Here is a 26,686-nt window from a genome sequence, read left to right as displayed (position 1 = left end):
TGAGAGTAGACAGAAAAGGTGTTTGAAGTCACTCACTATGTGATATTTTTTTGTCATTGTATCTATTATTTCTCACTATGTTGAACTAAATTTGGGCAAAGTAGTGCATTGAGTTATGCTGAAGAAGTGAATTTGTCTTGGCTCTAAGAGTTCCATGCACCTTACCCATGGCTTAAGTGTTCCCCAAGTTTCAGCAGATGCCTTCAACCGTCAGCAGGCAACCAGCCCCAGGCTGTGGGCTGTGGATAAAGACACTGGAAGCCCCAAGCCTGACTACATCAAAAGTCCTCCCAATAAAAACTGCAACTGTCTTTCTAATGTGGTTATTTGGGGTGTTTATTTTGGGCCCCAAGCAGTTCACCTTTGTCCAAGTAGGTGATCTTTTGTGGTCCTGAGAAGTAATCCCTTGATCAGTTTTGGCCCCTCTTTTGGTTGAAATGTGATGAGGAGGGAGTGATAATAGAAAGTATTCTATTAGTTGTATACTCATTTTCAAAACAGCATAATGGTGACCTTTGATGCCACTCTTGCTCCTGCTATTTTTGAGTAATTGGTTCTGGCTGTCAGTGACTCAGCAGCCTCCTGCCTGCTTTCTTGTTTTATTTAAAAGACCTAGACTTTCACAATATATGGAATATAGTTAAACTGTGGTCCATAGTGGTGGGCATTCCATTTAAGGGTGGGTAAAAGAATGTCACATCTATGTGAGTCAGGTCAGGAAGAAGTGACGTTTATATCAGTGAACAGAAACTTTAAGGATACTGAGGGTAAGAAAGGTTTTTCTGGGTGAAAATAAGAAATATAAGTAAAGGCAGGCAATAGCCAAGTGCCTTTGGGACAATGTTTGGGGGCAGGGGCCACATTGGGAGTCTGTGCAGGCGAAGCTGTTCTGCCTTATAGAGCCCTGGAGGTGGGGTGGGGATGTGGCTCAAGTGGTAGTGCACTCACCTGGCATGCGTGCGGCCCGGGTTCAGTCCTCAGCACCACATACAAACAAAGATGTTGTGTCCGCCGAAAACTAAAAAATAAACATTAAAAAATTAAAAAAAAGGGGCTGGGGATGTGGCTCAAGTGGTAGCGCGCTCGCCTGGCATGCGTGCGGCCCGGGTTCGATCCTCAGCACCACATACCAACAAAGATGTTGTGTCCGCCGAGAACTAAAAAATAAATATTAAAAAAAATTCTCTCTCTCTCTCTCTCTCTCTCTCTCTCTCTCTCTCTCTCTCTCTCTCTCTCTCCTCTCTCTCCTCTCTCTCACTCTATCTTTAAAAAAAAAAAAAATTAAAATAAAATAGAGCCCTGGAGGTTTCGCATGGGAGAATGACCTAGGGCCTCCTGAAGATGATTCTGGCAGGTTGTGTGGGTTGAATTAGGGCAGAAATGGATGGAAGGAAACTGGTACAGATCCAGGGATCTCAAGGTAGACTGGGCTTGAACTAAGGAAGGACAGGCCTGGGCAGAGCGTGTAGTGCCGCCCCAAGTGAGGAGCAGAGGAAAGCTGAGGGGGAGGGACTTCAGAATGGGAGGAATAGGAAGGGCAGCAGAATAAAATAGACACTAGTATTGCTGTATGTATATATTTGGCTGTATAACCAATGTGATTCTGCAACCTGTACACTTGGAAAAATGAGAAATTATACCCCATTTGATTCCAATGTATGGTATGTCAAGATCATTGTATTGCCATGAGCAACTAATAAAAAAATGTGAAAAAAAGGATTAAGTGGGAGGAATGATTACAAGTGTAGATAAGGTAAAGCTTCTGGTGGTACTGGACATTTGACAGCTGTTGGACTCGCCAATGGAAGGAGATTTTACTCCTTCATGGCAAAAAGACTTGTTCTTTCTGACTTTCTGAGATAATTTCTCAGAATGGGATGAGGAAGTGGTAGAGTAAATCCATCTATTTTTTTTGTACCAGGGATTGAACCCAGGGGCACTTAACCACTGAGCCACATCCTCAGCCCTTAAATTTTTTTTTTTTTTGGGGGGGACAGAAAAAAAAAGTTGCTGAGGCTGGCTTTGAACTTGCGATCCTCCTCCTCAGCCTCCCAAACCACTAGGATTACAGGTGTGTGCCACCACATCTGGCCTATCTTTATTAATTATACTGCTTTCCCTAATTCATTTTGAATCTATCTAAAATAATTCCAGGTGCATTTTTCAAAAGAGGTCTGTGATATTTTTCATACCACATCAATGCTTCTGGTACTCAAAAGTATCAGGTAGCAGGTTCCCATGAGGAGAACTTGGCACAGGCCCACATGATATGGCATAACTGTGCCCATGAATGGTACAGATTTTGAGAAGCCAGATGGCTGTGAGAGCCAGGCTGCCCCTCATGGGTTTGAGTACTCCAGAGTCCCTGGCAGAGGTGTATCTGGAACTGGAGGGCTTCTCTTATAAAAGCTTTGTGGTTCTGGAAAGAGAAATTCTTCAAGTACTTGTAGACTCTGTATTTCAGCAATATTCATCTTGATAATAATTCCTAAAGGATCGGCAGTCCGAGGAGAGAAGAAGAACCTAATATTTAAAAACATGTATTTATTGATTGAAGCTTTGGGAGTTAGCTCTGTTTCTCTAATAGGAATTTTTAAACCATTATTGAAAAATTTATACTACGTTGAGAACCAGTAAGCATGATGAGACAATGACAAATTATTTGTAATTAGTAACTCCTTGTACAGAACTCATGAGTATGATAATGGTAATCTTACTGTTGAAAAAATTCAGGAATAATTGTGGTTTCAGCTGTTCAACAGATATTGAGCATCTGTGACATACTGGGTACTCTGCAGGGGCTAGAAACAAAATATGACCAAATTCTTAAAATTGATAATATTTTTTTTAATATGTAGATGGACACAACACAATGCCTTATTTATTTATTTATTTTCATGTGGTGCTGAGGATTGAACCCTGGTCCTGCCCATGCTAGGCGAGCGCTCTACCGCTGAGCCACAATCCCAGCCCCAAGAATTTTTAATAAATTGGTTCTGCCACAGTTTAATGTTTAAGAGTTCAGATGATTGGCAATAATTAGTGTACAAGACTTTTTTAAAGAATCCCAAAGTATGCAGAATTCAGAAGAAAGCTAAAAAAAAAAAGGCTAATTTTGTAGAACAGTACAGTGGTAACCGTTTAATAAGTCCTACTCCTTAATGGAGTTTTTAAATTGTAATTTTGTGTAATGTAAGGTGATTAAATACTAAACCTGTGGTTCTAATTACTTATTTGAGAGCTGAGATAAGCTGAGCACAAAGAATGGTAGTTGGGAAAATTCTTGCAACAGGTGATGGGACTGGAACTAAATAGGGTCAAGAAGGCTGTATTGACCAAGAGGTTGGCACAATGAAGCCAGGAAAGAAGGCCTGTCTCCAAAACCAAGGCTTGGCTTGTGTTGTGGAAAGCTCACAAAGGGTGGAGAGGAACACAGAATTTTGCCTGCATCCCTTCTCAGAAGAAGGAAGAAAGAATGAGGATCATAGCCAGAACTACTTTGAAAGGTGACTGTGAGATTAAATGGTTGATGAGTGTCAAGTCCTGGTCTGGGCCTGAATCAAAGGAAGGGTACAATAGACAGAAAATGGCATTGCTGTTGGGAAGGATGGGTGAACTATGGCAGGCAGGATGCATCTTCCTACTTTGATATGACGGGAATGAGGAAACCACAGCTGCTTTTGAACAGAGCTAGAATGTGACTGGAATGAATTAATAATGGCTTCCATTTGAGATCTCTGTTTTGTGCTAGAAAACACTGAATATTCAGCCCTCACCACTACCCTGTGGGGGAGGAAGGGTGTTGTCCTCTGTGGCTCAGTGGGAGCAAACAGACCTTGTCCAAGGCCATTGCACTATTGAAAGGGAAGGTGTGTTTGAACCTGAGCTCCCTGCTTCTAAGTCTGGGTTCATTATTCTCCTCCTGGAGTGTCTCTATCTGGGAAGCTATCTGTCAGGGACTGATGACCCTTTGGAAGAGGAGTAGCTAGCTCAGATAGTGATCACTGCTACCAAAAAGATGTGCAGGCTTGGAGTACATGTTGGCAGACCAAAGGAGGACGAAATAGGACAGTCATACATTAGTGGAAAAAGAGACAAATTTAGTGATTGCTATAGAGGAGAAAAGACAGGAAGATTGGCTGTTTGAAATGAAGGCCTAACTCTCTTTTGTCTGGGCTGGGTTCCAGAAATTTCAGGCACCAACAGGGTGTTCATGGATTTTTATTCAAAATGTTAACTTTTTAACAGGCTCATACCTAATAGTTACTTAAGGCTTCACAGTACTTCTCCATAGTAAGTCTTGCTGGGTGTAGGTATGTTGTCTAGCATGCCACTGGGGAGGGCTGAAGAACAAAGGAGTGTCCTCAGGTAGGAAAGATTCTAAGTATTCCTTTGGCTCAAGTGTATTTTTTTTTTTTTTAAGTATCAGGGATTGAACCCAGGGGTGCTTTATTCTTGAGCTACTTCCCCAGCCCTTTTTATTTATTATTTTGAGATAGGGCCTTATAAGTTGCTTAGGATCCCACTAAGTTGCCCATGCTGACCTGGAACTTGTGATTTTCCTTCCTCAGCCTCCAGAGTCTCTGGGATTACAGGGATGTACCACACCCAGTGCAGGTGTACTTTTGTGTCTTCTGCACAGTAGTGAAGGACCACCTTTAAAATTACCCAGTTATTTGGATTGATACTTTCGTAAAATAGAAAAAGAAACTGAAAAAGACATGCAGAGCATAAATTCTTTATTTTTTGTCATTAGATTCAATGTATATAAAATTACTGTCAATTGCCAAAGAAGTTTTTAAACTCTTATTCTGTATTTTTGCACTGCAGTCAGTACATTTGTCTGCAGGTAAATAAATTATTCATGTGTTGCTATACTTTGAAAGCATTGATCTAGGAAGAAAGTTTGTTAAGCAAATTAGCAAACAGGATGTTTTTGGAATATTTATCTAATTTAAGAGCAAAAATCTTTCAGTTGCCACTAAATACTTGCCATCTTTCAGTGACATTCCTTATTGGGGACAGGGATGTAAAAAAAATCCAAGAACTGAGGCTAATGTAGTTATTGTAAGGGATGCCTAAGTTTAAACTGGTAGCAATACTTGGATAAAACGGGTGCTTTTACTTCCTCTGTTGTGTTTATTTTTTATTATTTTGATTTATATTAATATATCTTCTTTTAGTTTTTGTCTATCCTTTGGATAGATTTTTATTTTTCAGTGTATAATTTTAGATTAGATGTATCCTTTTAAGGGAAAATTCTCTAAGCAGTTTTTTAAACTTTCAAGAGTTGTACAAGCCGATAGAGTGATCATGTAATAATTACTCATATTTCAAAGTAGAGTTTTGTTCTGTAGCTGCCAGTTGTATCTTACTCTACGTTTTTTGGCTACTTTTGCTGATATCTTTCTTGTTCTGAGATAACTTGCTATTCCCTGAGCCTGGACTCCTGTTTCCCTACTTTTAAGGCCTAGCTCAGTAGATGCTTCCTTCAGACTGCCTGTCCATAGTGTCCCTCTGGATGCTTCCACACTTACTGTCAGACCTCTGCTGAGCTGCCCTCACCCTGCCTCATCGAAGTTACTGTCCTCCTGGCCCCTTTTCTTCTTGCTTGAAAGTTGGGATCCCCTTTTGTTTTGTACTGAAATTACATTATGCTTTCCAAGGCACTTTTATATGTATATTCTTTTATTTCATCCTCCAGACAATTCCATGAGGTTGGTAGGACAGAGATTCTCATCTCCGTTTTAATTGAGGTGAGGCTAGGAGGGTGTCTGCATGGCATATCCCTCTCCTTTGCTCTGGGGCTCCCAGGACCACATGTACCACTCAGGCCCAGAGTTCCAAATACTCAGGTTTTGAGTTTGCTCAGAGTTGCCTGTAATTTTGAGGACTTTTTCCCTATTCAGTATGTATGTTTGTTATTTGAAAATCAAAATGTTAACTTGATACAATGTCATAGGCCTTTTTGGAAGAAAGGAATCCTCAGAATCCAATGGAGGGGGGTGTCCAGTAGGGAACTAGAGCTGTGAATCCTGAATGGTACACAGGGAGAAGGGACTTCTTGTTGTTTGTTTTGCAGTACTAGAGATTGAATCCAGGGCCTTGCCCATGCTAGGAAAGCACTGAGCCACATCCCCAGGACATTTTATTTTATTTTAAGATGAAGTCTTGCAAAGTTGCCCAGGCTGGTCTGGAACTTGTAATCCTCCTGCCTGTGCCTGGGGAGTAGCTGGGATCACAGGTGTGGACCTTCATGCCCATGAAAGGGGATGTTTTTAAGAACACATTCAGCAGTGCTAGTTGTCTCACAAATGATTTATTTTCTTTCCCTTTTTTGGGGGGCTACCGAGGATGGAACCAGGGGCACTTAACCACTGAACCATATCCCCAGCTCCCTACCCTGCCTTTTGAGGGGTTACCAGGGATTGAACTCAAGGGCACTTGACCACTGAGCCACATTCCCAGCCCCTTTTTTGTATTTTATTTAGAGACAGGGTCTCACTGAGTTGCTTTGCACCTCACCATTGCTGAAGCTGGCTTTGAACTCCCAATCCTCCTGTTTTAACCTCCCGAGTCGCTGGGATTACAAGCATGCACCACTGCACTTGGCTCTACCTGTATTTTCAAACACAATGAGAAAGTGAGTTTGCCTTATTTCAGCAGTAACAGCCCAGTAGATTGAGATTACACAGAGCATTTCTTTCTTTCTTTTTTTTGGTGGTGCTGGGGGATTAGAACCCAGGGCATTGTGCATGCAAGGCAAGCACTTTATCAACTCAGCTGTGTCCCCAGCGCTACATAGAGCATTTCTTGTGCAAAAAAGATCCTTCTTGAAAAAAGGGAGTTGGAGCAGGATGAAAAACCACTTTTAGTTCAAATCAGAAACCATTTGCTTTTGCTTTGGGGATGTGTTGGATATCATCTGTTTATGGTCGTCAATCCTAGGTTTCACATCCAGCCCTGCCACTTGGTCTAGGTAGTTATGTGACTTTGGCTAAGTCATTTTACTTTCCTAGACTTTTTTCTCACCTTGTAAACTGGGGTAAAATTAGCTCTATTGCAGGATTTTTGTAAGGATTAAAGGCAATATATGCAAAGGACTCCCTAAGTGAAAGTTCCCTGGAACCTAATACAGAGAGGGAGTGTGACCCTCCCTCCAACAGTGGTTCTCAAGCCTGAGGGAGCATCAGAATCACCTAAAAGGCTTTTTTTAAACTGCAGCTTGTGAGGCCCACCTCCAGAATTGCTGGTTCATTGGATCTGGGGTGGGACTTGAGAATTTGAATTTCTGAGTTTCTAGGAAATGATGCTGCTGGTATTGGTGGTCTGGGGACCACACTGTGAGAACTACTGGGCTAACTTACCAGTAGGCATTAGGTGCTATAGATATCTTTGAAAGCAGAGCTTTTGTGGTTAGAGTTACTCTATAATATAAAATTCTTGGAATGCATTTTGAAAATTCAGAATTTAGTATCTTGTAGTCCAGTAGTCTTTGTTACAAGTATTTGAAGGAAAATAAGTTATGGAAATAATAGTTATAAACAAACATTATGGATAGTCTAACAATATCTAATTGGATGAAGTATGTGAAAGTGCTTTTATGAAATGTTAGATGAATATTAAATCACAACTGAAAAAATATTTTAAGTAACTTTGTTTTTAAGATTGACCATCATAATGGGGTGTAAAATAGTGTGACTTAGATTTCTCATCTCAATGTGCTGTTTACTGTGTATTTTTCTCTTTCTCCTCCAGGCTGCTGACTTGAGTAAACCAATAGATAAAAGGATATACAAAGGAACACAGCCTACTTGTCATGACTTCAACCACCTAACAGCCACAGCGGAAAGTGTCTCTCTCCTAGTGGGCTTTTCCGCAGGCCAAGTCCAGCTTATAGACCCAATCAAAAAAGAAACTAGCAAACTATTTAATGAGGAAGTAAGTAGCACGCTGTCTTAGCTGTTAAGAATCCCTTTAAGAGTTTATGTGTTCTTACCAAGGGCAGTGGGCCTAATTTTATACTTCAAGCTAAGTTTTTCATTTACTCAGTCATTTTACCTAGTATTACAGATTTAAATGTGGTGGATTGATTTGTTGACCTTTACCTGTTCTTCCTTGGATAACTGTTTTGTGCATTTGTATGGGGCATGCTCAGGTACCTACAGCAGATTCTTTAAAAATCTTCTATAATGGAGATAAATACAAGACTGTCACTTGATAAGAATGATTTAAAGAAGAAAATAAAGAATTCTGTTCACGTTAGTGGAAAGTTTCATGCCAATCAACCTGATATTTCCTTAGACTGCTCAAATTGCATCTAAAGTATTTGTATGCATGTTTGACAGGGCCGATGGGTAGTTCTCCTGTTCTTGAAAATATTTGCTGTAAAATCACCTTTGACATAGTTAGAAATCCTGGCACTTAAAATTGGATCACACCACAGAGCTTTTGTCAGTGTTGTTGTGTGTTCGGAGGTTTCTAGTATTTGTATTTTCATTGTGGAGGGAGCCTGAGCTGTCTGACCTGCCTGTTCAGGAACAGGTCAGGACTGTTAAATGGGGCAAGTAGAAGTTATCAATAGTTTATGTTAAAATCATTGGAGGGGCTTTTCAGCTCTAGATATTGCCTTTATATACTATGGACTTTCTCCTCTGTTTCAGTGTGACTTTCTAGAAAAGGCAAGGCTGAAGTAGACTTGCTGAGTTACAAGCTCTGGTTTCCAAGTGTTACTTGTTATTCAGCCCTGATGTGCAAAGGATTGAGTCATATGGTAGTTTTGCAGTGTTACATGGTTTTAACATCATTGACTTTTAACAGAAACTTTTTATAGAATTCTGGTGTTTTAAGAAATAATTTTGTTTGGGAAGAGTCTGCCCCAAACTTGACAAATTGCAGTTAAAATTCCAATTCTTTTGCATTCATTAGGGTACAGACTCACCATGCATATCCGGTATCCATACATTTTGGCATTGCCAATGGATATGGTGAAATCTTTTGAATCGTGCCATCTCCTCTTCTAGTTTCACCTGGGTTGACTGGAAACAAAACTTGCCATTTGAATTGACAGACTGCAGAGGAAAAGTGTTTAATCTTATTTTCCTGTTAAAAAAAAAATCTTAAGCAAAAAATATTCTGTTTATTAATAACATCTGAAGAAGATTTCTAAGTAGCTGGATGTTTTTTTAGGGAGGGTGGGGTACAAAATTGGCCTTTTCTTCACTGTTAATAGACAGTGTGAATTTGTAGTCATTGTGGGGTTTTTTTGTGTTTAGGTAGAGGAGAGTGTGATGGAGGGGGGCGGCACTGGAACCATGTGCAGGGCTGTTGGTAAACAAGATCTGGAAGCAGCTCTGGCTGAGGATGGCACAGAATGCCACTTAGAGAACAAGAAAGGTTTGTGTATCATGGCTGGGGGGAGGGTGGGAGTTGGAGTCCAGGAAGCCCTGGTGTCTTGGGGCTCCAAGAATACTCAGGCGGCCTCAGCCAGATCCATCCCTGCCCTGGGGACCAAGAGTTGCCAGAACACAGCACCTTACTCTTCACAATTTAAGCACAAGTTATCTCATAGTCCTTTTAAATTTTATTTGAAAAATGGTTGTTCAAATGTGTTTGTGGTTTGATGCCAGGCTGGCATTTGCAGCTTGAGGCTGAAATTGTCTTTCCCAGTTTCTTTGGCATTTGGGTACATTTTCATCAGAATTTAGTCAGGATAGCTAAAAACATGGTACTAGAGGTTCGTTTCTCAGATAGTGCCAGGACTGGGTTTGAAGCAGTCTTCATGCCGTGTTTTGCACTGCTGTGAGATTTAGAGGTATCCGCGTTCTTGTACATGGGAGGGCGGACACTTCCCATTTTGCAGAACAGGATATAGTTAAAGGGAAGGTAAGTGAGTGGTCTGGATCAGATAGCAAGATGATAATAGATTTAGAACTGGAAATTAATACCCAAAACTTTGGTTGTAGGTTGACAAATTGCAGTTAAAATTCCAATTCTTTTGCATTCATTAGGGTACATGCTCACCATGCATATCCAGTATCCATTCATTTTGGCATTACCAATGGATTTGGTGAAATCCCCACTGTGTGTGGCTGCCAGGCTGGCCCTTGCCTTCTCAGGAGTCCACAGTTAGTAAGGAAGGGGTGGGTAGAGTACTGAGGCATATATTATCATAGTGATGTGAACAAATACCAGTGGGATACATGTCACCTTTTTCTTTAGTATGTATCAAATGTACAATTTTCTTAAAAGTTAAGTTTGGTGGGAAAGTCTGAGAATGCTTTCAGAAGGTGACATTTGGTCTGGGTCTTGAAGGGTGTTTACTGGAGTGGGAAGAGAAGTTAAGGAAGGCTTTTAAAGCTGGAGAAAACAGCTTGGCATTTGGTGGAACATCAAATAACATCATGGCCAGATCACAGGGTTTGAGACTTGGGGTGGCAGGAGTTAAAGCTGGAGAGATAAATTGGAACCAGATTGTAAAGCCTTTTCATGTCATGCTGAGAAATTTGGGTCTGACACCGGAGGATGTGGGGAAACCTTTGGGCTTTTAATCAAGAGGGTGACAGGATTAAATAGTTTTTAGAATTTTTGTCAGTACTTGTAGGTGGATTGGATTTAAGTAAGAGTAAATGAAAGTAGCAAGACCAGTAAGGAGGTGAGAGCTGAGGCTTGAGCTAGACTTGGGGCCATTCTTACCTTAGCTCAACAGACCTTGACCGTCTATTATGTGCCCAGCAACAGGATCTACAGTGGCAGATAAAACCTGTCCTTGTGTAACTTTTAAATAACTGTACCACCCATGCACATTGATGGTAGCTTTAAACTAGCAGACAGAGGAAGTCTGAGCAGAAATGGTGTTCTTTAAATGGAACCCTCATGAGGGGGAATCCTCCCAGGTAGGGAATTGCTGCAGAACACACAGCAGGTAGGAAACATTGCAGGAGCAGGGAACTGAGAACCTGGCCTGGGCTGTGTGAAGTGAGGGTGAGATTGGAAGGGCTTGTTCACGGTGCTGCTTAGCCTGAGTAATGAGATTCTGTTGAAGGGAGTGGAAGCACAAGACAGCCAAACTGGTGGGTTTTTTTGTTTGTTTGTTTTAACATTTTTAAATTTTCAGACTGGTATTTTTGGAACTTACCCTGGTTGCTTTCTGGAAGTTGAATTGAAGATAGGTATTAATAAATCTTGTGTAGGGCAAGGGAGGTAGCTCTTGCTACCTTGCCTGAAGCCCACTGTAAAAATTTAAAATAAAAATAAATAAATCTTAGGTTTCTGGTTATTAGTTATTCACTGAACAAGACTGGGAAAGAACCAGAAGAGGGGAACAGAAGGAAAGAGCAGAGGTTCTATTCTATACTTGGTAAATTTAAGATGCCTGTAGATAATTGGATGTAAGGATCTGAAGCTCAAAAATAGGAATTAAAAATTTGGGAGTTGTCAGCGTACAAATAGTAATCATAAGCCCTAGATTAGATGGAAAGGTCTCTAGAGAGAGTGTACTAAGATCAAAGAAGAATGCCTGGGTCCCAGTCCTGAGTGTATTCCAATTCTGGTCATCTCTTTCCACAGCCTCCAGAGAAGCCTAAAGCCATCAATTAATCTCCACTAAAGTTACAGTGTTGCAGCCCAGTGGTTAAGAACATAGACTCTTGAGCCTAGATGGCCTAGGATTCATGTGCTTTTTGCTTGCAGGGTGTGGGTTTTCACCTCACTTGCCTCCGCAGTTGGCAAATGGGTGGAAGAATACTCACTGGAAGTTTGTGGTGAGGATAAAGGTGAGCCTATTCAGGTCATTTAGTAGTAAGCCATGATAAGTGCTCTGCAGTATGGCAAGTAGTGGCAGACTCTTGAGGCTTCCTTCCTGGAGTTGGAGATTTAGATGAAAAGGCATCCTTGGGAGGTGAGACACCCACAGCTTTGAAGGATAAAAAAAATTTGTAGCACAAGAAGGTGCACACCTGCAATCCCAGCTGTTCAGGAGGTGGCAGCAGGAGGATCACAAGTTTGAGGCCAGTCTGGGCAAAGTGGCAAGACTCTGTCCCAAAATAAAATAAAAACAGGGCTAGGGATGTAGCTCAGTGGTAGAGTGCTTGACTAACAAGTATGAAGTTCTCCCTTCAATCCTACTACCACCCAAAGAAAGAAAGAGCAAGCAGTGCAACCCAGGCAGAGAATCACACAGATGAGGCAGAGGTGGGGCTGCTTGTCAGGTAGTGTCCTCTTCCTGTCTTCCTCACCAGAGTGCTTGCTTCTCTTACCACCTGTTACACATGTGTGCCCGCAGCATTAATATCTCTGACCTTTGCCTGCTGCCTAGAACGTGAATATTTGGGTGGGTGGATGAATGGCCTGTGATTATAAATCTCTGAAATCTACTGGAAACAAGTGAAATTTTTCTATTTGGAAACAGGTATATTTTAAAAGGCAACTCCCTCCCTATCAACTACAAAATATAAAAATTTAAAATACTTGTTTAATGGGAAAATAGAGAGGTACAAAGAGGAAAGCATCATCCATCAGTTATAGTGCTGTTAATCTTCATAGTCTACTTTTTTTTTTTTTAGTTATAAATGAACACAATACCTTTATTTTATTTGTTTATTTTTTATGTGATGCTGAGGACTGAACCCAGTGCCTCACAAGTGCTGGGCAAGTACTCTACCACTGAGCCACAACCGACCCCCCCCCCCCTTTTTTCTTAATGAGACAAGACATTAAGGGTTTACACTTTTCATTAGAGATACTAGCCAAATTTACTTCCCACAATCTGGCCGTTGATGGGTTCAGGTCAGTGAGCAGAGGGAGCTCTGAGCCTTTTCCCCTCCTCCTCGGCCTGTCTCCAGCCACACTGGAGATCCTTGCTGCTTAGTCCCCTTTCTGGCCTTTCCTTGGAAATGAAGTCCTCAGCTCCCTAAGTCTCTCTAGTCTCTTAGGTGGGTTTCAAGTTTATGGATCGTTCTGTTCTTTCTTATGCCCTGACAATGTCTAGGAGGCATTGAGAATATTTTGTTACACAATTCATCCAATAAGACAAGTGGCTAGGCCTGAAGCTTGCCTTCATAGTAAGAGCCATCTGGAAGGAGAGTCACCCATGGTCAGCACTCAGCCTGTGTGAAGTACTACAGAGGGCGAGGAGTTTACTTTTTATAACTACTGTGTATATATTTGGGGACATCCTTGCTATCTTTGTAAAAATTCTGATATGGGGGTTGTATCCGCAGAGTAGTAACTTCAGAAGATCTTCAAGTTACGTTTTGATTGTGGCAAACTATAAAATCTAAAAAGAACTTGTCATCTCTGCCCCTCCTGTTACTGATGTGTGATGAGACCTTCTCTTCTGGGTATTGTCTCTCAGCTGTGAAGCTAAAGAGAACACTTTGGGGAAGTCTCCATCTCCTGTGCCATTGAAGTCAAATCTAACTGAAGGGCACACTGGGGAGATGATGGCCCTGCCTCAGTTGTGGAGGGGGATGGTGTCCCCTACCAGCTTAGGCTCCTGCAACAAGGCCCCAGGAGTGGGGGAAGAGAGCAAGAATCTACTTTTCAATATTCAGTCTGGTTCTGACACAAAAGAATGCAATGTGCATTTTGTCAATTTTGTTTTTGTTGCTTTTTTTTTAATCAAAGGAAGGAAATGAGCACATGATGATATATTCCTTATTCTTAACATTGGTAAAAATGACATCTGATTCTTTCTTACATGGCTTTGAAATACCCTTTCCTAATACTTCCTGAAGGAAGCATCAGCTGCCTCCAAATTCCTTTTATATAACCAAACCCTCCAGTTGCCATTTTTGTTTGTGGTTACATTATGGCTTTTCCAGCAGGTTCTGTGGTTTTTGAATTTTTTGTTTTAGTATTTTTGTTACGAATTCATATCTGCATTATAAAATTCATATCCACCTCTTTCCCCCAGATAAATTTTCCTACTTGTCATGTCGATGGAAGTGAGAGAGAGAAAAAGAAAAGGAAGCGCTTCAGAAAGCTTCAGTTCAGAGTAGTTGATTCAGCAGTGGCACTTTAACATGGTTGCTGATTGACTTTTATTGTTTCCTTCTAACTCGTATGATTTATTTTAGAAAATCTTACTTGTTAATACTATTGAATATGCATCCTTTTTCTTTGGATTGCTGGCTGAAATAGGTCCATGTGTTTGGCTTCCAGAATTAGAAAGTTGGAGAAGGCTTTGGCTGAGTACCTGATGAAGAAGGGATCCTGGAGGCCAAGCTCTGCACCTGAGCTTTCTTGACATATACAGAAATGTTATATTGATAGTCTGTTGTTGTTTTAAATTATTTTGCTGTTGTTTGGTTGGGTTTTTTGCTTGTTTTTATAAAAGTGGGTTATTAAGATGGACCGTGAGGCATTTTGAACGTGACTCTCAACGGAAAGCCCTGTGGCCATGCCAGTCAAAATTCTTAGTTGCTTCCTCCCTGTTATCCTCCTAGCTGAGCACCTGCCTTGCACTGTCCTTGAAACTGCACTTCCCAGATCTATTAGGGCCCACGCTTTTTTCCCTGAGGGAGCTGAAGTGGGGTTCCCGCGTTCCTCAGCTCCTTTTTTCTAGTTTTCCTTGTTTCTGCCTCTTTTGCTGCAGCTTTTCCTCTCCAGCCTGGGGAGCAGGGGGCTTGCTTCCCCTTGATCCACCCCCATCCCTCTCTCCCTGGCCATACTTTTCCTCTGCCAAGCACCTGCCCTGCATTACCCTTTCTATCCCTTCTCAGCACGTTCTCAGTCCCCAAATTTACTTCGTCGTGATCTCTCCTATGTCCCTGGTGCCCAACTTGGCCTGTGCTTCCTGGACTGTCCAATAGTATCAACCTCGAGAATCTGTTCCCTGAGGAGAGGGACATGCAGAGCAGAGCTCCACTAGAGGTAGATTCTCGCACTGTGGCAGCTTCCTTTTCTGCCTGCTCTTTCTTCATTGCACTGCTGGGCCATTTTCTCTTTTCTTCTGCATTCCTAATTTTTGTCCTGTTTCCTCTAAGTGGGTTTTTCCAACAGTCTGTGCTTCCCCACTTCAGCTTGCTGGGTCATCTTAGGCTTCTCAGATTTGGGTCTTGTATTCATGACTGATTTACTTGACTTTTTTTTTTTTTATAAGTTGTTGATGGACCTTTATTTTATTTATTTATATGCAGTGCTAAGAATTGAGCCCAGTGCCTCACACATGCTAGGCAAGTACTCTACCACTGAGCCACAGCCTCTCCTGACCATTTTTTTTTTTTGGGGGGGGGTACCAGGGATTGAACTCAGGGGCACTCGACTACTGAGTCACACCCCCAGCCCTATTTTGTATTTGTATTTTATTTAGAGACAGGGTTTCACTGAGTTGTTTAGCACCTTGCTGTTGTTAAGGCTGGCTTTGAACTCAGATCCTCCTGTCTCCCGAGTAGCTGGGATTATAGGCATGTGCCACTGTGCCTGGCCCTTCTGGTCATTTGATAGTTGCAGATTAACCTTCCTAGTTGCCTGTGAACAGAACTAGGTTGTTACAAACATCTGTCCCCCTCATCTGCTGTCCCCACAGAGCTGCATCTGCTGTGTGAAATAGATCTCTCCTATCACACTGCTGCTGGTTAGCTGAAGGTCTTTTTGTTCATGTCCTAACTAGTTGTCATAAGCTTCTAACCAGTTTTTCCCATCTGGCCTTCCATTTGGTTCCTAGTGATAGGGGATTTTTCCTTATACTGTCCCCTTTGGTGCCACCACAGTCTGCAGTAGCACTGCCTATAAAAATATTCAGTGAGCCACAGGTAGAATTTACAGTTTTTTCTCTTTTCTTTTCATTTTTAACAGTACTAGGATTGAACTCTGGGGTGCTTTTTTGCCTCCGAGCACCCCCCCCCCTACACTTTCTGAGACAGGATCTCACTAAGTTGTTGAGGCTATCCTCAAACTTGCAGTCCTGCAGCCTCAGCCTCCTGAGTTGCTGGGTGTGCTGACTATTGCACCTGGCTCACTCTGAATTTTTCTAATAGCCATGTTGAAAAAGTAAAAATCAACTTAAATGAACTTTAAGAATATATTATATTTGGGGCTGGGGCTGGGGCTCAGCGGTAGAATGCTTGTCTGGCATGTGTGAGGCCCTGGGTTCAATCCTCAGCACCACATAAATAAAATAAAGGTTTTGTATCCACCTACAACTAAAAAAAATTTTAAATTTTTTTGAAAAAAGAATACATTATCTTTTAGCCAGGCGTGGTGACACATGCCTATAATCCCAGCAGCTTGGGAGGCTGACACAGGAGGATCAAAGCCTCAGCAAAAGGCGAGGCACTAAGCAACTCAGTGAGACCCTGTCTCTAAATAAAATACAAAAAAGGGGCTGGGATGTGGCTCAGTGGTTGAGTGGCCCTGAGTTCAATCCCTGGAACCCCCTCCCCCCCCCCACCAAAAAAAGAATACATTATATTTTATCCAAATATCCAAAATATTTTTTTGACATACAACCAGTATAAAAATTATGATAAGATAGTTGACATTCTTTCTTTCTAATGAAGATACAGAATCCAGTGTGTATTTTATACTCACAGCACATTTCCTTCAAGTCAGCAATGTGACTTCAGGGTCAGGGTCACAGCCTGAGCTCTGAGCCTGGGCTTCACACTCCTAAATCCCAACTCAGGATTCCAGAGCAGTCCCCTCTTCCTGCTTCAGGAATTTAGACAGCAGAGACACAGGGCCTGTAGGGCCAGTACTGCATCGCCCTGGACTGTTCTGTCTGAGCCTTTGTCTTTGTGCTTCTGCCTCTTCCATTCCCTCCCCCAACATCTCTCCCCAAGAACTCCTGGAGGGATTGCGTTTTGCTTCAGGGATAGTTTTTCAGAATGCTCATCCAGTTGAAGTCCCCATTCATCCTGGAGAGTTCAGGCCTAGCAAGGAAATCCCATTACTCAACATTTGACTACCAACTAAGAGTCTTGCCGTTTTTTGCCCAGACACTTTGTGGAACAAAAATATAATTTTATGTGCAGTAGCTGGGCTGTGTAATTGAAGAAAATATTCCAGATATTTCTGTTTTTTAATTTGAAAGACAGGAGAAAGATGCTTTCTGTTCTCTTTCTCTTTTGTTAAACCCAAACCAGGTAACAATCCAGAAAAATTTAAATTAAAACAATTTAAATTAGTTAACCCTGGAATTGTGTTTCCCACCCTGGCAGTGGGTTCTGAGCTAGCTGTCACCCTCTTCCTAAGAAATCCTGTGAGTGGCCCTGCCAGGCTGGTCTCAGAGCTACTTGATGTTTGTCTGTGGGATTCTGTGACCTGCACAGGATCTATCTGCCTCGTCAGAGCAGGTTCTGCGGTCTCCCTTCGGCTTGCTTTGCTCCCACCTCAACACCTGACACTTGAGAGTTGTTGTTCTCTCTGGATGGATGCACTACCTCACACTTTCTACTCTCTTCCCAGTTCTTGCTCAGCTGCCCCCCAATCAGGGAAAGTCCATTCTTGGCTCTCTTGTTGGAGACTGAAATCACTACAACCCCCTCCCTCCATCATTTCATCTTCTCTCTGTGGCTTTTTTGTTTCTTCGAAGCACTTACACCATTAAATCATAAATTTCACTTATTTTCTCATTCCAGTTGAACATAAATTCCATATAGGAAGGGATGACTATTTTGTTTAATGCCATATGAGTGCCTGGCACAGGATAATCAGTGCTGAGTGAGGAGATGAAGGTAATGGATGTCAGGCAAGTTTCTTAACCTTTCTGAGCTCCTTTCCTCGTGGGCAGGTAGGTGTTCTATAGAATAATACCTACCTTCCTGCAGGAAAACAGGCTCGATGACATTGCTGTTGGGAATGTAAATTGTTTCATTCTCCATGGGAGGCAATTTGTCCCTATGAAATTTATGAATGTATATGCCTTTTGACCTAGCCACTGCCCTGGGAATTTATCCTGCAGGTGTATTTCTCAGACATGTGAAAACTGCCCTGTGTTCAAGGGTATTCATCCTGATATTGATGTTAATCAGTGCGGGTTGCACGATAAGCCACAGTACATCCACATAATTGAAGGCAGCTTTAGAAAAAGAGGAAGAAGCTGTCTTTAGACCACACAGATGTATAAGATGTATCAGGGACTGAGAAGGCAGAGGTGAGAGTGTGCACAGTATGAAGACAGAATTGGGTAGATTTTACTTATCTTGTACATGTACAAAATCACTCTGGGTAGGTTAACAAGAACCCAGTATCAATGACTGAGGGCAGAGGATCTGGAATGCAGAAGAGAGTGATTGAGCTTTTTATTGTATGCTTGCACTTGAGTTATAAGTGTATTGCCAGATCAGAAAAAAACAAAACCCCTACACTGACCTTGCAGGGTTATTTTGAGATTAGAGAGTGGCGTAAGGCATCTTGTCAGTGCCTGGCACCCAGAGTTGATACTCAGACTGGAAGTTAGGACAGTGCTGTGGGTGATGATGTGCTGCCCACCAAATGTGCACCCCCATGTGATTGAGGTGCAGGCCCCCCCATGAAATATATGCTCTCCCTCCCTCAAGCACACAGTTGACAGGGAAAATTGATGAGGCAGACAAGCAAGAAACCCTTTCTTCCTTCTTGTTATTTCCTTTATCTGCCCACACTGATGTGCCTAGTCCCCCAGGACCAGAGTGTGATAGTAGCTTCTGATTAGGTGTCCCAGCCAGCAGTTGGAGCAGATGAGTGCAGGGTTTTTTGTTTTGTTTTGTTTTCGTACTGGGGATTGAACTCAGGGGCACTAACTGAGCCAGTCTTATTTACAGATAGGGTCTTGCTGAGCTGCTTAGGTCCTTGCTAAGTTACTGAGGCTGGCTTTGAACTTTTAAACTCTTAGTCCTCCTGCCTCAGCCCCTGAGCTGCTATGATGACAGGCTTGCACATTCACATCCAGCAGGTGCAGGTTTTTTTTTTTTTTTTTTTTTTTTAAATAATTGGTAATCCGCATGTCTATGTAGGGTAGTCTCAGTGCAGCTTTTTAATGTGAGAATGAAGTTTTTAAATGTGTTTTCTCATTGCAACAACATTTATTTTAATAAGTGTTGTAACTGTTTATCTTCATACTTTACCATTATAGAGCAATTACTATTTTTGCTTGCCAGGATTATAGTTTTTGAATTCTAATGGAATTTTTTTGTTGTTGTACTTTTTTTAAGGTGCAAAGTAAATTTATCCTAACCATACTGCTATGAGTTTTTATGTATTTAAATTTTTCTGCAAATGGTAAATAGAATAACAGTGAAATGATCTTGGAAAAATTGGGATTTGGTAGGGTTTTGCTGAAAGGGAACGTGCAAGAGTTGAGAATGCTATACTAGGATAAGGGTGGCAGTTTGACTTCAGCCCAAGTTAGCTTGTTAAACCCTGATAAGGGTGAGCTGTGGATGCCCTTAGACACTGGGACATCTCACTGTCCTGTCTGTGGGCTCAGAAGTGAGTCCTAGGGCTGGACACAGCAAGGACATAAATAGCAAGCCTGGCAGAGCACCATTGGATGTGGGGGGCCTCTTCTTAGCCCACTATCAATACTTGTACACTTCCCAGACCACTCTCCCTGCCCCATCTGGTTTGGCCATGCATATTACCTGCCTAACCTTCTTGCTGAAGAAATGGTGAATGTGTAATGGAAATCCTGCCAGAGCAGTGCTAGGTTTTTAGGTTGTTGGCACTAACATAGGTCAGGTGCCTTTTATAGGTAGGTCAGCAGGCAAGAAAGAAAGGCGAGGATGAAAATGTTGGCTGTGTCCCCAAGGACAGAGCTTATTAATTTAAGAGGTCCAGCTATGACATTCGGTGGCAGTCAGCAGTGACACCTTCTGTAAAATAATCTGCAACTGACCCATGGAACCCAAGCCTCTCAGGCCTGCATGCTGTTCAGGGCACCCACCTCCCCTTCCCAATTTGGCGTCATTTGGGGCAGCCCACCTTCTGAGGTCTGGTTTTCATACATTGACCTTGCATGGCTCATGAACTCTTTCCCATCCTTTTAATAATCAAATTTTCATTTAATAATTTTCTGTAAAGAAGCAGTCACATAGTCAAGCCAGCTAGGCTGCAGGCTCCATGTTTTTTTGACAGGATCCACTCAGTGTGCCCTGGTGGCCTTCTGAGACTCTAGTTGGGGAATCCCAACCAATTAGGCAAAGTGGTAGCAGTTAAACCTCTGGGGCTACCCTCTTACAGGGCAGTGGGACAGTGGAGAGCATTTGGCAGCAGGCGTTCCCAGGCAGAACTTGGGTGATTTCTGTTGGCAGCCTAGGGAAGAATCATTTGGAGGTTTCTGTGCCTGCAGTGGTCCCCATAACAAAGCCTGCAAGCCAAGGGTCCTTGTTTTGCATTTGGGTGTTTTCACTTTCTGCCTTCTGTTCTTTTGGTCTTAAAGGCACGACTACTGATTCATGCCTGTTAAAGAAGCGACTAGGTCAGTGGACCAGAAGTGAGCGTGGAGTTGAGTGATAGTGACGGAGCACAGACTCCTGAGTTGACCATCTAGGTATTTCTTTAAACACCACCTCGTTCCAAAGAGGACTCTGAGGAAATGCATATAAAAGATGACACACGGGCAGCGTGTGCAAGTGGGGCGGCCTCAGTGGGCCCGGCGCTGCATTGCGCCCAGCAAGTGTGCTTTCAAGTCCTGTGTGCTGCTGGCAGCGGGCTGCAGATTTGACTCCCCGCCTTCGAGCAGCCGCAGCAGAGGGTCACATGTAGTCAGCACGTGGCCTGCAGTAACAGGAAATGCAGAGAAAGCCGGGAGGCATGGCTTTCTCAGCTATGAGTCCTCACGAGAGGGAGCTGCGTGTAGCTGCTGAGTCACAGGTTGACATGCTCCTGCTGGACGTGAGGAGGTGTCCGAGGGCTGCCTCTCACCCGTGTGCCCAGTGCCTGGCCTGGGGTCTGGCACAGAGTAGGCTCTCAGCAGATATTTGTTGAATGGCTGACTCCCTCAGTGAAAGCCAGTGGCCACCACCCAAGTGCAATTCTAGAAAGTAGTTCTGCAATGGGCCAGTGCTCTCGCTGGCTGGCTGACCACGGGATAAGTGTGGCGTGCCTGGATGGACTCCTTCCTTCTCACCGAGAAGCAACAAGTTTTCTTGCTGGAAAAGTAGACCTTTGCACCTTCTCCCTTGTGATAACCTGTTCTCCTTTGTCTTCACAGAGACTAATAGACAAGGCACGCGTAACCTGTGTCAAATGGGTGCCCGGTTCGGAAAGCCTTTTCCTAGTAGCCCATTCGAGTGGGAACATGTACTTGTATAATGTGGAGCACACTTGTGGCACCACAGCCCCCCACTACCAGCTTCTGAAGCAGGGAGAGAGCTTTGCCGTGCACACTTGCAAGAGCAAATCCACGAGGAACCCTCTCCTTAAGTGGACGGTGGGCGAGGGGGCCCTCAGCGAGTTTGCTTTCTCCCCAGATGGCAAGTTCTTAGCATGCGTGAGCCAGGACGGGTTTCTGCGGGTGTTCAATTTCGACTCGGTGGAGCTGCACGGTACGATGAAAAGCTACTTTGGGGGCTTGCTGTGTGTGTGCTGGAGCCCAGATGGCAAGTACATTGTGACAGGTGGAGAGGACGACTTGGTGACAGTCTGGTCCTTTGTAGACTGCCGAGTAATAGCTAGAGGTCATGGGCACAAATCCTGGGTCAGTGTTGTGGCATTCGATCCCTATACTACTAGCGTAGAAGAAAGCGACCCTATGGAGTTTAGTGGCAGTGATGAGGACTTCCAGGACCTTCTTCATTTTGGCAGAGATCGAGCAAACAGTACACAGTCCCGGCTGTCCAAGCGGAACTCTACCGACAGCCGCCCCGTAAGTGTTACTTACCGGTTTGGTTCAGTGGGCCAGGATACACAGCTGTGTTTGTGGGACCTTACGGAAGACATCCTTTTCCCTCACCAACCCCTCTCAAGAGCAAGGACACACACAAATGTCATGAATGCCACAAGTCCTCCCGCTGGAAGTAATGGGAACAGTGTCACAACACCCGGGAACTCTGTGCCCCCTCCGCTGCCTCGGTCCAACAGCCTTCCCCACTCGGCGGTCTCCAATGCAGGCAGCAAAAGCAGCGTCATGGATGGGGCCATTGCCTCTGGGGTCAGCAAATTCGCAACACTCTCACTGCACGACCGAAAGGAGAGACATCACGAGAAAGACCACAAGCGAAACCATAGCATGGGACACATTTCTAGCAAGAGCAGTGACAAACTGAATCTAGTTACTAAAACCAAAACGGACCCCGCTAAAACTTTGGGAACGCCATTGTGTCCTCGGATGGAAGACGTTCCCTTGTTAGAGCCTCTGATCTGTAAAAAGATAGCACATGAAAGACTGACTGTATTAATTTTTCTTGAAGACTGTATAGTCACTGCTTGTCAGGAGGGATTTATTTGCACATGGGGAAGGCCTGGTAAAGTGGTAAGTTTTAATCCTTAATGCTGCACCAGATCTAGAACTTGAATAGGTAGTGATTTTTTTTTTTTTTGTGGGAGGGGCGGGGTGTACAATGAATGTGAATGACACTTCTTATTCTTAATGTAAATCTAAATGCATCAGAGCCATAATTTTGGATACTGCATGCCATGTAATTCTGAATCATTTGATAATTCACCTTAGCGCATTTAAAGAATATTTAATCAAACTAATTGCCAGCTGAGTCAGTCATCCTTCTGGGAGTATATAGAGCCCCAAGATTAGCACTCCTGTATCAGACTATTTCAATTTAGGGAAATCATGACAGTGGGGAGGGGACAATGACTTTAAAATGCTAAAATTGATGCTTTAACTGGAATATTTTTGCTTAACTACTCAACTAGACTATTGTACACCTGATCAGAGTGTGTGTTCAGTACAGATGGCCATTAATTGTCATTTATATCCAATTTTTTATCTTAATCATAAAATGTTTAGGAATCTATGAAATTTAACTTTAGGAACAAAGCGTTCAGCAGGGTTGATTGATATTATTTTTACATTGTTCTGGCAATCCACAGAAAGAGAAGAGCCTTAATTTTTAAAACCCATTTTAGTCATTTTATGACAATTAAAATTGTTTAATAAACATCTTTTTCCAAAGAAGCAGTTTGTAGAACTCTGATTGAGACTCTGTGCATTAAATCTCCACTTGACCCAGAGCCTGGACAGTTAGCATGCGCTGCAGCTGAGCACACCAGCAGCTGTTGTCAGAAGTGCCTCTTGCCACATAAGCCAAGACTTTCATGTCAGATGTGCTTGGCTTATGTTTTTTTCCCAAGAAGGGAAAAGGAGGTTTTGGTGTTTTTTTTTTTTTTTTTTTTTTGTCTGTTTTTGGGGGTCAGTAAGGCATGACTGTAGGCGGTGGGCAGGCTCCATGGCTCTGTTTCACCATTAAGCTCCCGGGGCTGCACAGTACCTCCCCACAGGGCACTTGGGTGGGTTTAGTTTCCCCCGAAGAGGGGAATCACAGGTGCAGCTTTCCCTTTTGCTTATTGGGAGTTGTGAATCTGGGATGACGCTTGGGATGCCAATGCCGGCCTAGTGCTTGTGCTTCCCCCTTGAGCGCCAGGCTCCTGGGCCTGTGTTGGCTCCCTCTGTGGTGGAAAGGCTATGCAGATTCTATGGGAAACTGCTGAATTTGATTCCAGTTCCTTATGGCCCTTCTCAGCTGCATAAGGAGCTTCTTTTCAAATTCCAGTTTTCATGGTGGATGAGGTGGTTGTTTGAGCTCTGTGTTTTGTGTCAAGATGATAGTTATTTTATTTGTTAAGTTATTTGGAGTATTGAGGATTGTTTTTCTATTTCACCCACTTTTGTAATTAAATATAGTAATAATGATAATTTATACCCGTTTGAGTAGTGAATGTGGCTCATTAAAGAGAAGACCTGACGGCTTCCTTTCTCTTATGTGTCAAAACTCTGGTAGACGGAGCAGCAGCTCCCTGTTCTTACCACAGCTCTCCCCGGAGAGCCAGGCCCAGGCCAGCCCAGGCCTGCTTCCCACTTCTTGTCATGCCATGTTCCAATCCATGTCCCCATCACAAACATGCTCCTTACTGCAAGTGACTGTTGTTCAGTGTGGTGGCAGTGACAGTGTGCCATGGCAGCCTTTCAGGGCATCTCACCTATGTTGGTGGACTTCACGACCTTCATGGGAATGGGAATGTCCTGTTTACCTTGAATATGTGTCCTTTGTTCCTAAAGGTTAACTGATCTAAGGTAGCAAAGATAGCATTTTTGAGACTGTTTGAGCTTTGGAGGTCAAATTGGGCTGCCTGTGAGGGGGGCTAGTAATTAATATTCTAGGTGCAATTTCATGTCCCAATATAGTTCTAGAAATTCACTTTCAAATGCTGCTGAGGCCTTGAGCATGCAGTTTCAAAACTCAGGACTGTATTTGGCCTGAATAGAGTGGCCGGTCACAGGTAAGTAGCATTTATGGTGAAACTTGCAGTCACTGGCAGGAGAGCTGCAGGCAGACACTTTCTAACATCCTGCCCCCTTAGTTTTCCCAGTTGCACTGGCTTCAGCATCTGGTGGGGTGGGGGAGGGATGGGGAGGCAGAAGAGCATTGTTTCCTTAGATGTCCTGATAGAAGCCTGTGTATGTGCTCGCGCTTCTGGGCTTCCAGCTCTTTCGTCCAGTTTCTGCTGCTGATTATAGTATCCTTAGTGCCCGTCTGGAGCCCCTCATCTAGGCTCCAATGCCAGGTCCAGGGACCAGTGCAGATTAGTGTCAGCCCCAGGCTGCCCTGCCCTCACCCTGTGCTCTGACTGCCCCTTGCCTCTTGCTGTGAGAGCTGGCAGAGCCCCTCTGCAGACAGGAGGACAGAGGCCTGGTGTTCTCCAGGACCAGAAGGGAGGGTGCTGCAGCTCCAGAAGAGGACCCAGGTGCAGGGCTCCTGACCTCAGGGGTATGAGCTGCAGAGCTAATTGCTTCCACTATGAGAAATTTGGGGAGCATTTTTGTAGTTTTCTTACCAAACTTTGAGCTTCCTCATTGAAGTTTTTCAGTGTGAACGTTATTAGGAGCAAGGATATCTTTTCTAACCTCACCTCTGAATAAAACACAGCTTTTAGCAAAGGGAAGGTTGTTACCAATTGGTCAGCACTGCTTGTCAGGCTTGGGCTGAACCTTATAGTCCACACCAGGCCACTGGGAGGGAGGCTTGCTCTGGCCCAGTAAGGGCAGCTGTCCCTGGACAGCATCCAATGTCCTTGGAGGCTCCATGCCTAGGTGGTGCTCCGCTCACCTTCTTCAGACCCACAAGCAGCTCCAGGAACCAGCTTTGTTGTAGTTTTGGCAAGGCAGCCCCAGCCTCTCCAGACAGCCTCCTTACTCAGTGGGGAGACCACATTCCCAAGAGGCCTAGAGATGGGCCTTGGGAAAGCTCTACCTTCTTTTAAAAGCAGATGCACAAGAGAGAGTAGGCAGACACTTAAGAGAGTGCCAGGAACTTTGGGTTCCAATTTTGCTTAAATAAATAGTGGTAAAGAACCCTAAGTTTGCCAGGAATGGGGGCGCATACCTGTTATCCTACTTACCAAGGGGTGCCTGAGACTAAGGCAGGAGGATGGCAAGCTTGAGGTAAACCTGAGCAACAAAGACCCTGTCTCAAATGAAAATACTTTTTAAAAGAGGGATGGTGCTAGGATGTAACTCAGGTGTTGAGCACTTGCCTAGTGTGTGCGAAGGTCTGGGTTCAATCCCCGCATACTGTAGAAAAAAGAACCCTAAGCTTGTCTTTTGTGCTAATTGAGTAGGTGTGTGGAAGGGTTTTTCCTGTGAGCCCCTGACTCAGGACTAAAGATGGATGCTTTAAGATAGAAAACCTCAGAGCATGGAGAGACAGACAGAAGCTGCAACAATTATCATCCCAAAGACACTCAGAAATCTTGAGGAACAGTGTTTATGGGTATATGCACACATCCCGGGTGGGGTTTCATAGTTGTCTCTAGCTCTTGGCTTAAGCCAACACCCAAGTCCTAGCTGGCAGATAGCCAGGCAGCCATTTCTCTCTGATCCTGTCATATCCTGTGGTAGATTTGGAATTTTTAAGAAACTTTGAAATATTAGACTCAATGCTGAAACTGGTGAAAAGGCCTCACCCTGAGTCTGCACCTGTGTGCAGGGAGGGCCTTTGTCACCTCTTGCCTGGAGGGAGGTTTTCTCTCTTTGTGGAGCAAGCTCGAAGTGAGGAAAACGCCAGGCTGGGAAAAACCCTGTCCAGGGAAGGGGAGACAGGTCAGCAGTGGCTTTTCATGTGAAAGATGCATGGCATGCAGTGTCACATGCTGTTGGAGGGGCTGGGCCCACCAAATACCTGGGAGTGAGGAGAAGCGGGTGTTCTGAGTGCCAGTCACAGAACTATGGCAGATGTGTCTGCAGGTGGGGAGAGGCTCAGCCTGCAGGTGTAGGCCAGCAAGTGACCCAGAGATGAGCTCCTGCCCTGCTCTGGGTGACTGGTGAAGGCTGCTCTGGCCCCCATCCTGAGAGCCCAGGGGAGCCAGCAGCTGGGTCCCTTCCTTGTGCAGAGTGTGCCTTTTGACCTGAGTGGCTGGACCCACACTGCTTGTTGGTTCAGGATAACAAGGTGCTCATCACAGTGCCCCAGTGATGTCCCAGAGAGCGGCGACCTCAGACTGGTGAGAGTGAAGCCTGGGGCTGGCTTTGTAGAAGCACTTTTTGTTGGATGGTCAACTTTGAAACTCAAATCCGAGCTCAGCACTGTAA

The 26,686-nt window shown here is 43.7% G+C and overlaps 1 protein-coding gene across 5 annotated transcripts in view; it reads left to right on the top strand.

Moving 5' to 3' along the window:
• The window catches only part of Wdr20 (WD repeat domain 20), a 74,945-nt gene that overhangs the window by 40,878 nt on the left and 7,381 nt on the right, over nucleotides 1-26,686 (top strand). For 2 of the 5 annotated variants that reach the window (XM_026413778.2, XM_026413780.2), the window contains exon 2: nucleotides 7,759-7,941. The exons of 1 other annotated variant lie outside the window; for it this stretch is intronic. In XM_026413778.2, coding sequence (XP_026269563.1) covers nucleotides 7,759-7,941 — 183 coding nt within the window. Of the gene's footprint in view, nucleotides 1-7,758; nucleotides 7,942-20,362; nucleotides 20,616-21,136; nucleotides 22,397-26,686 lie in introns of those variants that run through there. 2 more of the 5 variants (XM_026413776.2, XM_026413779.2) reach the window with 2 other exon arrangements.

Source organism: Urocitellus parryii, chromosome 6 (genome assembly GCF_045843805.1).
Source record: "Urocitellus parryii isolate mUroPar1 chromosome 6, mUroPar1.hap1, whole genome shotgun sequence".
NCBI classification, from domain to species: domain Eukaryota; kingdom Metazoa; phylum Chordata; class Mammalia; order Rodentia; family Sciuridae; genus Urocitellus; species Urocitellus parryii.
The sequence above is the reverse complement of the archived record's forward strand: the minus strand, read 5'-3'. Positions and strand labels throughout refer to the sequence as shown.